This window comes from Trachypithecus francoisi, unplaced genomic scaffold (genome assembly GCF_009764315.1).
Source record: "Trachypithecus francoisi isolate TF-2019V2 unplaced genomic scaffold, Tfra_2.0 Lachesis_group5, whole genome shotgun sequence".
Classification (NCBI taxonomy): Eukaryota; Metazoa; Chordata; class Mammalia; order Primates; family Cercopithecidae; genus Trachypithecus; species Trachypithecus francoisi.
Genome location: NW_022681470.1, coordinates 111,661,276 through 111,675,483, shown reverse-complemented (window position 1 = coordinate 111,675,483; position 14,208 = coordinate 111,661,276). Strand labels below are relative to the sequence as shown.

At 53.2% G+C, this 14,208-nt stretch overlaps 1 protein-coding gene and 1 pseudogene across 2 annotated transcripts in view; both read left to right on the top strand.

The window, feature by feature from the left end:
* SLC6A17 (solute carrier family 6 member 17) overlaps positions 1–13,994 on the top strand; it is a 53,085-nt gene extending 39,091 nt beyond the window's left edge. Inside the window, exons 7-12 of the mRNA XM_033197204.1 lie at positions 3,850–4,091; positions 4,376–4,568; positions 6,444–6,636; positions 7,436–7,595; positions 9,291–9,453; positions 9,940–13,994. Coding sequence (XP_033053095.1) covers positions 3,850–4,091; positions 4,376–4,568; positions 6,444–6,636; positions 7,436–7,595; positions 9,291–9,453; positions 9,940–10,308 — 1,320 coding nt within the window. The 3' untranslated portion in view covers positions 10,309–13,994. The remainder of the gene's footprint in view (positions 1–3,849; positions 4,092–4,375; positions 4,569–6,443; positions 6,637–7,435; positions 7,596–9,290; positions 9,454–9,939) is intronic.
* LOC117075127 lies at positions 11,533–13,994 on the top strand (annotated as a pseudogene). Its single transcript, XR_004433858.1, has one exon. The product of XR_004433858.1 is annotated as an uncharacterized LOC117075127 (transcript).
* Positions 13,995–14,208: the final 214 nt, after the last annotated feature.

Below are 14,208 nucleotides of genomic sequence, written 5' to 3'. Positions count from 1 at the left end.
TGCCCTGTTTCTCTGGTCACCTGGCTCTCCCATGCTCTGCTGTGGCTATTTTAAACCCTTCCAATCCTCCACACCCTCTGACCTTCCTTCCGGCATACTCATCCCTAGCAGATGATTTTGCCTCCTGCTTTACAGGGAAAACAGAAGCTGCCAAGAAACTCCCTCAGATGACAGAGACAGAAACCGACCATAAAACCTGCCTGCAGCTGCCCCATCCTGTCCTCCCTCCCTTCTCTCTCAAATGAGTAGCCCAAGGGTAGTCCTATAGAGGACAGCTTCCCCCAACCCCGCCCCGCCCAACATCCTACCCTCCAGCTTTTCAAGACACTCCATCGAAAGCAAAAACAAAAACGAAATCAAGACAACATACAAAAATGCAACCCTTCGTGGATTTCATAGCCTTCTTCTGATACTGCTCTTCTCCTCCTCATCCGTGGCTTGCTTTTCGGAGGATCTGCTTATCCACATTGCCTCCATTTCCTCCCCTCTACCTCTCTCCTTTCTTCACTTCCCCTGGCTTCTCACCAGGGAGCAACTCCGAGGAAGCCCTGAAGCCCCCAGCAGCCTCCTGTGCGGACTCCCTCAGGGTCTGTCACTGGCAGCGCTGACCCTTCCTCCTCCATGCTCTGGGTTTTCTTCTTGCCTCTGCTACTTCTTCTCTGACTCCCTTTCAGGAGACTCTCCCTCTTCCCTGCATTCAGTGTTGGAGATAGGAGCAGGCTCTTGCTTCTTATCCCTCTGTAACTACAGCCACAGCCTCAGCTCCTGCCGGCACACCTGCTACTCAGAAAGTCTATCTCCAGCTTGCCTCTCTCTGACTCCAGGCTCATCTGTCCAGCGGACCACTTGGCATTTTGTTTTAGAGGTCTTAAAGACATGTTCACCTCAACCTTTCTACAACTAATGTCTTGATCCTCCCTGCCCAACACCATCAACCTGTTCCTGTCCCATTGTCCCCGTCTCCACCTGCTCAGGTATGCAGGCCAGAGACATGGCCCTCATCTCAGCCTCTCCCTCTCCAGCATCTCCCATCTCCAGTCCATCCCGAAGGTCTCCTTGGTTTGTCCTGCGAAGATCTCTCCATTGGCACCATCCGGCCCCTTAGCAAAGCCACTGTCCCCTCCAGCCTGGACCCCAGAAGCTGCTTCCTCGAAGGTCTGCTGCATCCACTTATTTCTTTTGGAAATGCACATGATTGTGTCGCCACTTCTTTATTTATTTATTTATCTATTTTTCATTTTTTTTATTATACTTTAAGTTCTCACCATGGAATATTATGCAGCCATAAAAAAGGATGAGTTTGCGTCCTTTGTAGGGACATGGATGCAGCTGGAAACCATCATTCTTAGCAAACTATCACAAGAACAGAAAACCAAACACCACATGTTCTCACTCATAGGTGGGAACTGAACAATGTGTCGCCACTTCTTTAAATCCCTTGGTGGCTTCTCGGGTTACGTGCTTTCTTAAAGACAAGATCTGTACAGGCCTTTGATCTAACTTCTCTCCTCTCCCAGCCCCACCTGTGCCACCCCCACCTCACCCTCACTGCTTCAGCCACCCTGGCAGCTTCCATTCTCTTTTACACACCATCATCTGTCCCATCTCAGAACCTCTGTCTACGCTTCTTCCCGAATGCTGTACCCTCCCCTCATGGCCTCGCTTTCATCAGCTTTCAAATGTCAGCTTGAGGACCTCTTCCTCTGGCCTGGCCTCCCAACTTGTTCAAATCCCCTTCTTATGGGCTCTCGGAGCACTGGGTGCCCAGCCTTCACAGCCCTTGTCACATTTGCAATTTAGCATTTGTTCGTGGGATCATTTGACCAATGTGTCTCTCTCCAACTAGAGTGTAAACTCGGAGACCCTGCTTGCCTCTGTTCCCCGTGGTCTCTGCATTGCCTGGCACCAGGCCTGGCCCACAGCAGGTGCTCAGAGATTAATGGATGAGTGGCTATATGTCATTGCTACAGGGAGGCCTTGACACCTTACACCTAATAAGTACCCAGGGGTGGGCTGGGGAGAGGGTCTCCTCATGGATGCCAACGGGCCCTTAGATCCTTAAGTTCTGGGTTCTGGGCTTTCTTGGTGGACTAAAGATGGTTTTACTTATTTTGTGCTGGATAGGGGACCTTAATCTCCCCTGGAGCACACATGCTCTCTGACCAGACAGTCCTCCTGGTCTCCATTTGTGCCCAGGCCCTGAAGCTCAAAGGCTCGACTGCCATCCCCCACCTCTTTCCCCTCAGCATGGGGGGTTGCCACCCTCAGCCTCACTGCTCTGCCAATCCTCTGAGCTTGCCGACATATCAGCTGGTGGAGTGCTGCCAGGAGTTGAGACGTGCCTAGGAAGCTGCTGAGATGGCGGCAAGTGGGCCCTGTGACGTGGATGTTATTTAGGGCTGTGATATTAAAGACAGCTAAGGTCCAGATGGACCCTAAAGTCCAACACCTCACTGTTCAGATGTGGACTTACCCACAGGTACTCAGAAGGGGGGTGCCAGGACCCACACAGGGCTTGTCACCACAGGGAAGTGAACTCTCTAATTGGCTCCTTACCTCCTTAGTCTGTCTGGAGTGAGGTCACTTAGGTTCACCTCAGCAGCACAGGTTGCAGGGGAAAATGCTTTAAAGAGTATAAGTGATAGGCAAACTGAGTCAGGAGTTAGTGCTGGGGTCGGGGGTGGGGGCCTGGCCCAGAATATCTATATTTTAGTAACCACTCTGCCCTGACTAACCAGCTCCATTACCTTGAGCAAGCAATTTCATCTTTGGGGTCTCAGTTTACCCTTTAAAAATGTGAATAGTAATCCTTGCTTCCTGCACCCCCGCAAAATACAAAACACCCTGTCCTGACTAGGTCAGCATCACTCTGTTAGGATTGAGTGCCACTATGTACAGGCATTACTTGTTGCTATACATTTGATCCTCACATTCACTCAGAGCCTCTATTACTATTCCCTTTTTTCAGATGAGTAAACCGAGGCTCATAACACAGTCACTGCCACTTCCTGAAGGCTTCATAGCCATTTAAACATGGGAGTCAGGATTTGGATCTGGATCTGTCTGAGACTCTAAAGCTCCATGCCGGGTCCAAGGCTTGGTCCCTGCCCCAAGGAACAAACAGTAAAAGGAAAATGGGTTGGAAAGGGGCTTTGGAAATTGCTCCATGCCATGCAAATGCTGTTGCAGTTCAGGCTTCTGTCAGGTGTGAGGGCAGATGGAGGCTTAGGCGGGGGCCCTTTCTCTAGGAATTGTCTAGGCTCTGTGCTTCCGCTTGGGTGGTGGTGGGGAGAAGCAGGTGGTTTGTTTTTTTTTCTTTCCATGAGGTAGAGGAGTTTGAGGTGGAGAAGGCATCATGGACATTCTGGTATTCTCAGTTTCCTTGTGCTGCTGTGCAAGCTGTTCACTGCAGGACTCTAGGAGGCATCTGTCACACTGTAGTCTAAGTGAATGGCCCTCTCTAGAGCTGTGCACTACGTGACCGTATGTGATGGCCTTGATGATGTTCCTTAGTATGATGGCTGCATGGTAAGCCATGGTAGCAGTTAAATTACTATGTAAGCACTCAGCATGTATGTTGTCTTACCAAGGCTTCACAATCATCCTCTGAAGTTGATACTCTTGTGATCTGTATATTGGGGAAACTGAGGCTCAGAGGAGTTAGGGAAATTGCCCAAGTTCACACAGCTTCTTACCACTATGGGCTGCTGCCTCTGAACTCTGTTGAGGCTGAGAAAGGGGGTGTGCATGTGAGAAAGGGGGTGTGCATGTGAGAAAGGGGGTGTGCACATGAATAAAACCATCTTCTCTGTGTCTCTGTTCTTCCTTCTGCTTGGTCCTCTGCCATAGCTGGACAAGATGCTGGACCCCCAGGTGTGGCGGGAGGCAGCCACCCAGGTCTTCTTTGCCTTGGGCCTGGGCTTTGGTGGTGTAATTGCCTTCTCCAGCTACAACAAGCAGGACAACAACTGCCACTTCGATGCCGCCCTGGTGTCCTTCATCAACTTCTTCACGTCAGTGTTGGCCACCCTCGTGGTATTTGCCGTGCTGGGCTTCAAGGCCAATATCATGAATGAGAAGTGTGTGGTCGAGTAGGTGGCATCTCTCCTCCTGTCCCTCCTTCTCCCTGTCTACCTTACCTGGGAGTAGGGGGCGGGTGTGTGCATGGGGAGAGAGGTCCCCTCCACTCAGGCTGAGGAATGGAGATCAGAGGAGCATTCTGTCCCCACCAGCTCTGGTCCACAAGGACAAGCTCAGAAATGCCTCTGTTGGTGGCCCATGAGGGTCTCACCTGGGTGCCTGGGAGGAGCCTCCAGGATCTCACCCATTACCCATCCCTGCCTTCTTACCTGGCTCCCTCGGTTTTGTGCTGCAGGAATGCTGAGAAAATCCTAGGGTACCTCAACACCAATGTCCTGAGCCGGGACCTCATCCCACCCCACGTCAACTTCTCCCACCTGACCACAAAGGACTACATGGAGATGTACAATGTCATCATGACCGTGAAGGAAGACCAGTTCTCAGCCCTGGGCCTTGACCCTTGCCTTCTGGAGGATGAGCTGGACAAGGTGCGGGGATAGGCTGCCCTTCCCAGGACAGGCAGGAACCCAGAGAGCAGCTGTCGCTGGCTGGAGCTTGGGCTCAGGCCTTAGGATGCTGACAGGTAGTCATTAGTTTACTTAGTAAGCAAGGATCTGCTATGTGTCCAGAGGGAGTGAAAGGGAAGAAAGGTATTGGCCAAAGTCCCTGCCCAGAGGTAGGCTTGAGCCTAGACAAGGAGTAGGGCAGACACACACCTCTCAGAAGTCACAGTAAGTGTATGGGACGATGTTTCTATTTACTGAGTGGGCTTCTCGTGCACCAGTCACTGCCATAGGTAATGCACTCAGAACAGTGCCTTGACTTGGTATGCATCAAAGAAGTGTTGACGTTAGTGTTTGTCCGTTGCTATCTGTCTCCTTTGATGCTCAAGACAGTTCTATGAATTGAGTATTCATATTGTTCCCTACCTTACAGATGAGTAGCCTATGAGGTGGGGGGCTTGATCAAGGTCTCACAACTAGTAAATGAGAGAGGCAGGGTTCAAATCCAGTTAGTTGGGTCCAGAGCCCATGCTCAGAACCACCCCTTGATGCTTCTAGCCCTCCCCCACCTGTCCCCATTCCAATCTCACTGCCACGATGATACTTAGACTTTAGGGTGGTGCTGGGGGTTGCTGACTGCTCCTTAATGCTCAGGCCCAAGTTAGGACACCTTGCTTCTATTTATACTTACATAGCTGGACACTTTCAAAATGACTGTTCTGTCAGAAGGGGTAACAGGAAAGGGACATACCCACAGCGTCTTCGGAACCAGGCTGGAGCCAAGGCTCACATGGGGCAGAGCCAGCTCCCATCAGCCTGGGTCAACCCTGTCCTTCATGGGACCGGGGAAGAGGGTGCTTTCCCGGGCTCCATGTTAAAAGTCAGCTCCATTGGACTGGCACCGTCCTAATGCTGAGGGAGCTGCATCCTGCACCCTGACCCCTTCCCCGGGGATCAAGAGCAAGAGAGCCCAATCTCGGGTCCCCTGCCCTGGATTCTTCCCCAGGTGACTGGCAGCATAAAGGACCTCCCCTTTTCACGTTCTCTAAAACCCTGCCCAGTTCTCCTGGGCATGGCCTGGTTCTCTGAATAAAACTATAGCAGTGTTTTCATAAAATACAACTCCGATAGCACTCAAATGACAAGAATTATACACTCACTTAGTGGGGAAGAAATGTTCCCTTATAATCACTGAATATTACAGGGCAATGTATAAGTGACAGGCGGCAGTGTGTGTCACCTGAGCCACAAGCATGGCCCAGTCATTAAAGCAGTGATTCTCTACCTTGGCTACCTATTAGAGTTCCTGGGTTTTTTTTGTTTTTGCTTTAAAAAAAAAAAACAAAAAACTCCGACACCCAGCTTCACCCCAGACCAGTCTAGTCATTGTCCCTGGGGTGAAACCCAGGTGTGGGTGTTTTAAAGGCCCCAGTGTGCTTCCATTGAGAGCCGAGGCTGAGACCACTGCATGAAGATCTGCAGTTCCGAAGTTCTGAGCTGGAAGCGGCCACAGTGTGGCTGGAGCAATTAGGAAGACATCTTAGAGGAGCAGGGTCCTGAGCTGGGTGTATTTCTAAACATGAGCATCTTCTTCTGAATCACCTAACTCCTGGTACGACCTGTAGATTCTAGGTCCCATAGGTGAACTCCCAAGTTGGTGTTTTTGAGCTACCTCTAGGGGATTCCAATGCCTGCTAAAGTTGGAGACCCACTGGCCAAAATCAACAGGATTTAGGTGGAGGTGGGAACCCCTGTGAAGAGGGAATAGTTATTCCAGAGTTCAAAGGGCAGAAGGAAGGCAGCAGCAGTCTCCCCGGGGAGGGGTGACCTCACAGGTCCTGCTTTCCACTCCACCTTCAGTCCGTGCAGGGCACAGGCCTGGCCTTCATCGCCTTCACTGAGGCCATGACGCACTTCCCCGCCTCCCCGTTCTGGTCCGTCATGTTCTTCCTGATGCTCATCAACCTGGGCCTGGGCAGCATGATCGGGACCATGGCGGGCATCACCACGCCCATCATCGACACCTTCAAGGTACCCAAGGAGATGTTCACAGGTAACTCCTCCCTGCCCCCACGCCCGGGCTCCGCAGGCTGCCCTTGTGGACAGCAATCCTGTTCTGGCTTCTGACTGGGTCCTTCATGACCCCACACCCAGAAGGCTCCACCCTGCACTGGGACACAGCTGGAGCCTGGCTGTGCCACTCAGTGATGAGCACTCACAAGCCAGGAAGAGAAAGCTACTTGGAAATGTGGAGCAAACATGAGCTGGGAGGCCTGCATCTAGGCCTCTCTGTTGGTTCACTTACCCCTCTCCCCAAGGGTCTGCTGAGTCATCTCGGGTAGGGGTGCTGAGTCATCTTGGGCAGGGGCGCTCACTGGCCTTGCGCCCTGTTCCATCTTTGTCACTCCGGTCCACAGTTCCCTTTGGGGTCTGCTGAATTGATCTAGGGCCCATATAGGGATACCTCTCACCTGCATCCCTAGAGCGGGTATCTTTCTGTTCTCAAATGGGGAAACTGAGGTGGAGAAAAAGACTGGGAACAATCAGATGAATCATTTAAGTTAAATGCAGCAAGTAAGTAGAGCGCTTGCCATGGGCCAGGCACTGTGCTGGGGCAGAGGCATGGGATGAAAGTTAGACACAATGCCTTCCTCAGTTGCTCCCCGACTAGTAGAGCGGGGCTTAGAACCTGAGCATCTGGATCCCTCGTGCAGGACTGGGCCTGCTGGCAGGAGGGCTGCAGGCATGCGTGGGGGAGGGATGTGATAGGAGGGGCCTGGGTGCCCCAAGACCCCCAGGGCCCCACCCACCCTGCACCTTTGCCCCCACACCGGCCTCCCGGCTCTCTGTAGTGGGCTGCTGTGTCTTTGCATTCTTCGTGGGGCTGTTGTTCGTCCAGCGCTCCGGAAACTACTTTGTCACCATGTTCGATGACTACTCGGCCACCCTGCCACTCACTCTCATTGTCATCCTTGAGAACATCGCTGTGGCCTGGATTTATGGAACCAAGAAGTAAGGGGGACATGGGGGAAAGGTGGGACGGGAGGAGGGGTCTGTCCTGTCATGACTCCCTGGAGAGGCAGATCATAGAGTCACAATGGCAGAGCTGCAAGGACCCTTACAAGTCATTTAGGGAAACCGAGGCATAGTGCAAGGACAGGGCTGCCTAAGGCCACTTGTCCAGGGAGAAACAGAGCCAGTCTGAGGACTGGGTGTCCTGGGTGCAGGTCCTCGCATCATCCTTAAATTACCGTAGCACCTTTCCTGGGTACCAACTCTTCAGAATTCTGTTAAGTTTTTATGAAGGGCTTAGTGGGTCTACAATAGGCCCTTGCCCTCGGAGAACGTGTAGACTTCAGCAGCCTGTTCACAGTTGTAAGGGCCTAGATAGGGGTATGAGATGAGGTGTGGTTTTGGCCCCAAGTCTGGGGTCGTGCAGAGTAAAAGGATTCAGCCCTAAGAAAGGATTGGGTCTCACAGCCTAAGCCTAGGGCAGTCGTACACTTACTGTAAGCTCTTGGCCTCATCCCTCAAGTTAGGGCAAATACGTGTTCCCAGGAGTTCTAGAACTAGGTCTCTCTGACTCACTTAGCATCAACCGTGACCACATTGTCTTTGTCCTTGGCAAGACCCACCTCCACTAACCCACTCAGTCTGACCCTCCCTGATGCCTGGACCTGGTTTGGCAGTGGGGCTCCTTCTCAGGGGCCGTCTGCTTCCTAGGAGAGCACAGGAGGGGACAGGGAGTGGGGGAAAGGACACTCCTCTGCTTCCACCCGCTGTGGGCCAGGGCTGTAAGACACTGCCACAAGGGACTCTGGCTGATTTTTGTGTCCCGCACTCCTTCGGCAGTCTGGTGATGTCCCTGTACTCCTGTTATTGTAAATGCATAAGATAAAATGTGTAGGATTATATAAGAAACTAATAATATTGAAAAATAGCGAAATATTGTTTAAAATCTGTGATATAGTAATGTATGAGCATTTTATTTTTAATGCATTGTTACAAGATCTAGCTATAGATCTAATAACAATAGTAACTTTGAAGTAGTGATGAAAATCAGCAATGACGCTACCTTCCATAACTGGGATGTAACATGAAAATATCTGTAATTTAATCTATTGGCTACAGTCACGGGTATTGTTAATACTACTGTGGTTGCTTGCATTCATAATATAATAGAAAGTAATGCAATATTTCAGTTAGGGGTTACTGAGGTAAAGATGATTCTTTTGTATGCCATTCAAGCACAAACCTGCCGGCCCTCCGAATTCTGCTCACCCCTTCGTGAGAAACCCCTGAGTCAGGGCAGCTCTCTACCTTTGGACTCTAGAGAAGTGCACTTCTACTGCTTTTCCAGCAGGGGGAACCTTCAGCCAGGCCAGTGTGAAAGGGCTAGGCACTCCCTGAACACACAAGCTGTCTATACATAAAACAGACGTGCACCTGCCCAGGGTGTGTCTGGTGGGCCCTATCATATCTCTGGATGGGGTGTGATGTGACAGAATCAGAGGAAGTTAGAGGAGGACAGTAGAGCCTTCCCAGGGGCCAGCCAGACCACACACAATGAGCACTGAATGTGAAGAATAGAAGAGCCCAGGAGGGAGGGACTGGGAAACGAAGACTTTCTGGAGGAAATGGTGAAGGGGGAAGAGGGAGGTGTGACTGAGGGATGCCAACTGCTGGACCCTCTGCTATGCCTGGCAGGTTCATGCAGGAGCTGACGGAGATGCTGGGCTTCCGCCCCTACCGCTTCTATTTCTACATGTGGAAGTTCGTGTCTCCACTATGCATGGCGATACTCACCACAGCCAGCGTCATTCAGCTGGGGGTCACGCCCCCGGGCTACAGCGCCTGGATCAAGGAGGAGGTGAGGGTTGGGGCCCCAAACCCCAGGGACATTTGCATCTTCTCAGGCCTTTAATGCAACCGCTGATAGGGATACACCTTTCTCGGGCAGGTGCTATGTGCCAGGCCCTGCCAGGTGCCTCACACCTAAACCGCAATCCTACAACAGCCCAAAGACAGAGGTGGCATCATCCCTGTAGCACAAATGGGGACACTGAGGCTTAGAAGGATTAATGCACTTATCCAGTCTTTCTAACCCATATTCTCTCTCCATGCCTGTGGAGTGGAATTAGTCCATTTTATAATAGTAGAAATCACCCTAGACCCTTTCACCAAGGTGACCAGGTAAACCCCTATCAACCCCCATCCTTGGCTATGCCTGACCAGGATGGTGGGAGGGGAGAGGAGTGGAAGGCCATGGGTGAGGGCAGGAGAGCAGTCTTGGAGGGCTTGGGAGGGGAGGGCTGTCACAGTGCCGGCAGCAGCCCTTAAGGCAGCCCACCTGCAGGCGGCCGAGCGCTACCTGTATTTCCCCAACTGGGCCATGGCGCTCCTGATCACCCTCATCGTCGTGGCGACGCTGCCCATCCCTGTGGTGTTCGTCCTGCGACACTTCCACCTGCTCTCTGATGGCTCCAACACCCTCTCCGTGTCCTACAAGAAGGGCCGCATGATGAAGGACATCTCCAACCTGGAGGAGAACGATGAGACCCGCTTCATCCTCAGCAAGGTGCCCAGTGAGGCACCTTCCCCCATGCCCACTCACCGTTCCTATCTGGGGCCCGGCAGCACATCGCCCCTGGAAACTGGTGGTAACCCCAATGGACGCTATGGGAGCGGCTACCTCCTGGCCAGCACCCCTGAGTCGGAGCTGTGACCACTGCCCCAGCCCTGTCCGCCTCTCCCCCCACACTCAACCTGCTCACTCGTCCAGGCCTGGCTTCTTCCTCAAGGTGGTCACCAGGCCCAGGCCAGGCCCTTTGCCCAAGAAGAGAGGGTCTGCCCTGCCTCACTCCCCTCTTCAGTCCCAGAAGACTCTGCTCCCTAGCCCTGAGCAGGAGGCTGGAAGCAGCTCTGTTTCCCAATTCAGGACCCCACTCGTCTAGCCCTCCAAGAGCCTCCACCAGATTGCAGCCATGTAATTGGAACAACCCATTAGTCCGGCTTCCCAGTCCCTGGAAGATTCCAGGTGGCCACTGCAGGAGTCACTCACCTCCCTCTCTTCCTGTAACTTGCCACCTGCAGTTCTTAGGGCTCTGGGGTGCCCTGAGCCGCCAGATGGTGGTGGTGAGAGGCCTTGGGGCCAGGGAAGGAGAGTGGACTTTGGCTCACTCTGCCACGAGAACAGGACACCATCCTGCCCAGCCCAGACGGGGTTGCTCCTAGTCTAAGCGGCTACCTGCTTGAAGGCAGAAGGGCTCAGGGCTCAGACTTGGGAGGGCATAGGCAGAAGCCCCAAGTTCTGTTGTCGGAGGTGGGTGCTGCCCTCGGCTTGAGCATGAGCCTTGGTAGCAGAAGGTGAGGAACATCCTCTGCCCTGGTCCCTGGGTGGAATCTTCCCATGTCCTTGGCCCTGCCCGGGGTGGGTGGTGTGTGCTCCTGCATCTTGTCTGGGAGTGCAGTGACTGGGACCAGAACCTTCCCCACCTCAATTAGGACTTAGCCATCTCCCTGTCCCCAGCACCCCTCCCCAGCCCACAGTGGTGGCCTCTGCCTCTTTCCTGGAGAGAGAAGGAAACAGTGCAAGGAGAGGTTTCCAGAGCACAAATTGTTGGTTCCCAGCACAAATTAGATAGTTTGGAGCACAATTGTGAAGCACATTTCCCGCCCTCCTCAGCTGGGGTCCAATGTTCTGTCTAGTGGCAGCTTTTCCCCTGGAACAGGGGTCCCCGGAGTTCAGGGGCTTATCCCCAGGAAGCCTCACTCCTGGGGAAAGACAGATAATTTCACTGCCCCTTTGAGCCACCACTCACTCTGCTTATTATAAAAGCACAGCCACCCAGTGTGCACATCATGTGCAGACACTTTGGAAACCTTTCCCAAGCCTTCCTGGCCCATAGTGACCAGTGCCACAGGCAGTGCTGTGGGCAGTAGAGGCTGCCAAAGGCAAGGGCTGGTCTTCAGAATGGAGGCCAGCCTGTGCAGAAGGGTGCAGCTGACAACAGCCACCCCACCCACCATTACCTTCAGGGCCTCCTCTGGAAGAGAACCCATTCTCAGAGTGCAGCCAGGGAGGAACCTGACCCAAGAGTTAATGTCTGCAGAGGGAGGGAGGGATGGATGGATGGATGGATGGATGGATGGATGGATTGGGGGATGGGGTTGGATGGATGGATGGATGGATGGATGGGGTGGGGGAAGGAAGGAAAGGAGGGAGAAAGGAGGGAATACTGGCTCCATCTTTCGGAGAGCTCTGGTGGGCAGGGCAGAAACAGGCCACAGTGCTCAACCCGGACACCCTCACGAAGGGTCCCACGTCACTCCTGTGGCTCAGACTGCTCTTAGGACCTGGAGGGACAGACCAGAATCAGGGTGTCCTCCTTCACCCCCCAGTTCCTTACTGTCCCCCCAAGCCTGGAAGCGGTCTATCCCCCAACCCTGCCATCTCTCTTACACATCCCTCTTCCACACCTTCCCCTTTCTAGCCCCCTCTGCCCTACCTGCCTTTCCTGAGTGTTTGAGGGGAGAGAGAGACCCACCTCTCAAAGAGATGAGCTTTTGGGGCACAACATCCCACCGCAGGCCCCCTCACCTGACAACACCTCCTACCTGGCCCCTTGCCAAATCCCAAACAGAATTAGCAACAGGAAAAGCAAAGCCCCAGGAGAGACACTCTACTATATATACTCTTCTATATATTCTGTTTCTATTGTATATTCACTCTGTACATGTGGGTGTAAATGCTGTTAAATGACAAACCCAATATTATACTGTGGCTGGTGGACTATTTTCATCCTCAGTGCTGTACAGATCTATTTTCATTGTATATTTGATATATTTTTAATTTTGTAGCGTGTGGCTGGGCCAGGCCTCAGCGGGAGGGGCTGAGCTGGGGCTGTATGCTTGCTAGGTGTGGGCGCGCTAGTGCTCCCTGTAGCTTTTGCTGTGTCTTCGCTGTGTGTTAGACGTAGGGCCCAGAGCTCAGGGTGTGTGTGTGCGTGCGTGTATGGTGTGCACATACGTGAGTGTGGGTGTGTGTAGTGTGCTGATCTGTGACTCCCAGTGTTCACCACCTTCCTAAAGACCACGCTCCCTCCCCCTGCCTCCTCCTCCTCTCGGCTCTATCTATGGGGAGTCTCAGGGCCAGCAGGGTGCCTCGGGAGCCCCCTGCTTTGGGGAAAGGCATGTGTTTCTTGCTGGTGACTCATTGCCTTCACACCACTGGGTTTGCCAGAAACAGGGAAGGAGGGCGTTAGGGGAAAAAAAAAATCCTCAAATGTATTTACCAGTCAGCTTCTTGCTGTTCCCAGTAGAATCGCTAGCTCTTCTCCAGAGGAAAAGTACTAGGATTCTTAAGATGGCGAGACCCCAAGAGGAATCTCACAGCACTGCTGCATTTGCCCTTGATGCGGTCCTGACAGTGTTTGGAAAGGGCCACCTGCCCCCTCCCCACTGTACTTCTGACGCCTTTGGAGTCAAAGGCAGGTGGGGTCACCTGATGAGCTAAGAACCAGCCCCAGAATCCTGGAGGAGCAGGAGAGGACCAGGTCCCCAAGTCCTTTCACAGGGTCCCCACCCCCACTGGCTTTGGTGCTGTCCAAACAGTGCCCACCAGAAGGCAGAGGGAACTCCAGGGCCGGGATGTGCCTGAAAGAGTCCACAGTCTCCTGATCCCTTACCTGTGTCTGCCCTCCAGCCCCATCACCAGCTTCTTGCTCAGGGAGCCTTCTGCCCTCCTCACTGAGGCAACATGAAGCCCGAGGCCCAGATGGGGGCTGAACAGGTAGGGCACATCAGTGAATGCCAGTGAGGTCGGCTCCTGCCCTCCAGCAATACATGTGCAGGGGCTGCTGCTTTCCCAGTGCCAGGAGAACCCCCGCTCTGAGTCAGCCTGTGTGGGTCATGGGACTGGGACCCAGGAGCCATGGTCCCAGGCACTGCACAGGTCTACGGTATTACCAGGCAGAAGGGCTGCTTTTCTGCCCTTCCTCACCCCAACTTCCCCATCCCACTCCCACAGAGTACTCCCTACTGTGAAAAGAGCTGGAAACTGAACCAGTTAGAATGAACCTGGCTCCCTGAGCACCCCTGTATCCTTCAAATAGGCCCTGAGATGTGAGGTCTGCTGCTTCACTGGGGCCTGGTGACTTCGGCTGGGGGAGGGGGCCTAGGGCCCCTTCTCACTGAAAGCTCTGCTTTGTACAGACGCAAGCACACACACCAGGCTGTCACTTTGGGTTCTGGCATAAGTTCAGAACAATTCAAGTCCCTGTGTCCCATGGCTGGTCAGAGCCCTGGGTCAAAACCACTCAGCCCAGGGGAGGGGATGAGGCATTGTCAGCCTAGACCCTTCTTCCTCTCTCCCCCACCATGGTGTGCAATAAAGTGTCTGTTCTTACCAAACCCTTCCTGCCTTTCTCACCTGCTCTTGCAATGAGGGAGAGGGATGGGTGACCAAGGATCCTGTGGGAAACTCTGGGGGGAAAAGCTTGGACTGGGATGGGTGGACAGGACTGCTGAGGGGGTTGTGGGTGCTGGCTGGCTGAGGAGCAGCATGGGAAGTGTGGGCAGGTTCATCTCTGTATTTTCCTAGGAACTGTCATAGGTATTAATAACG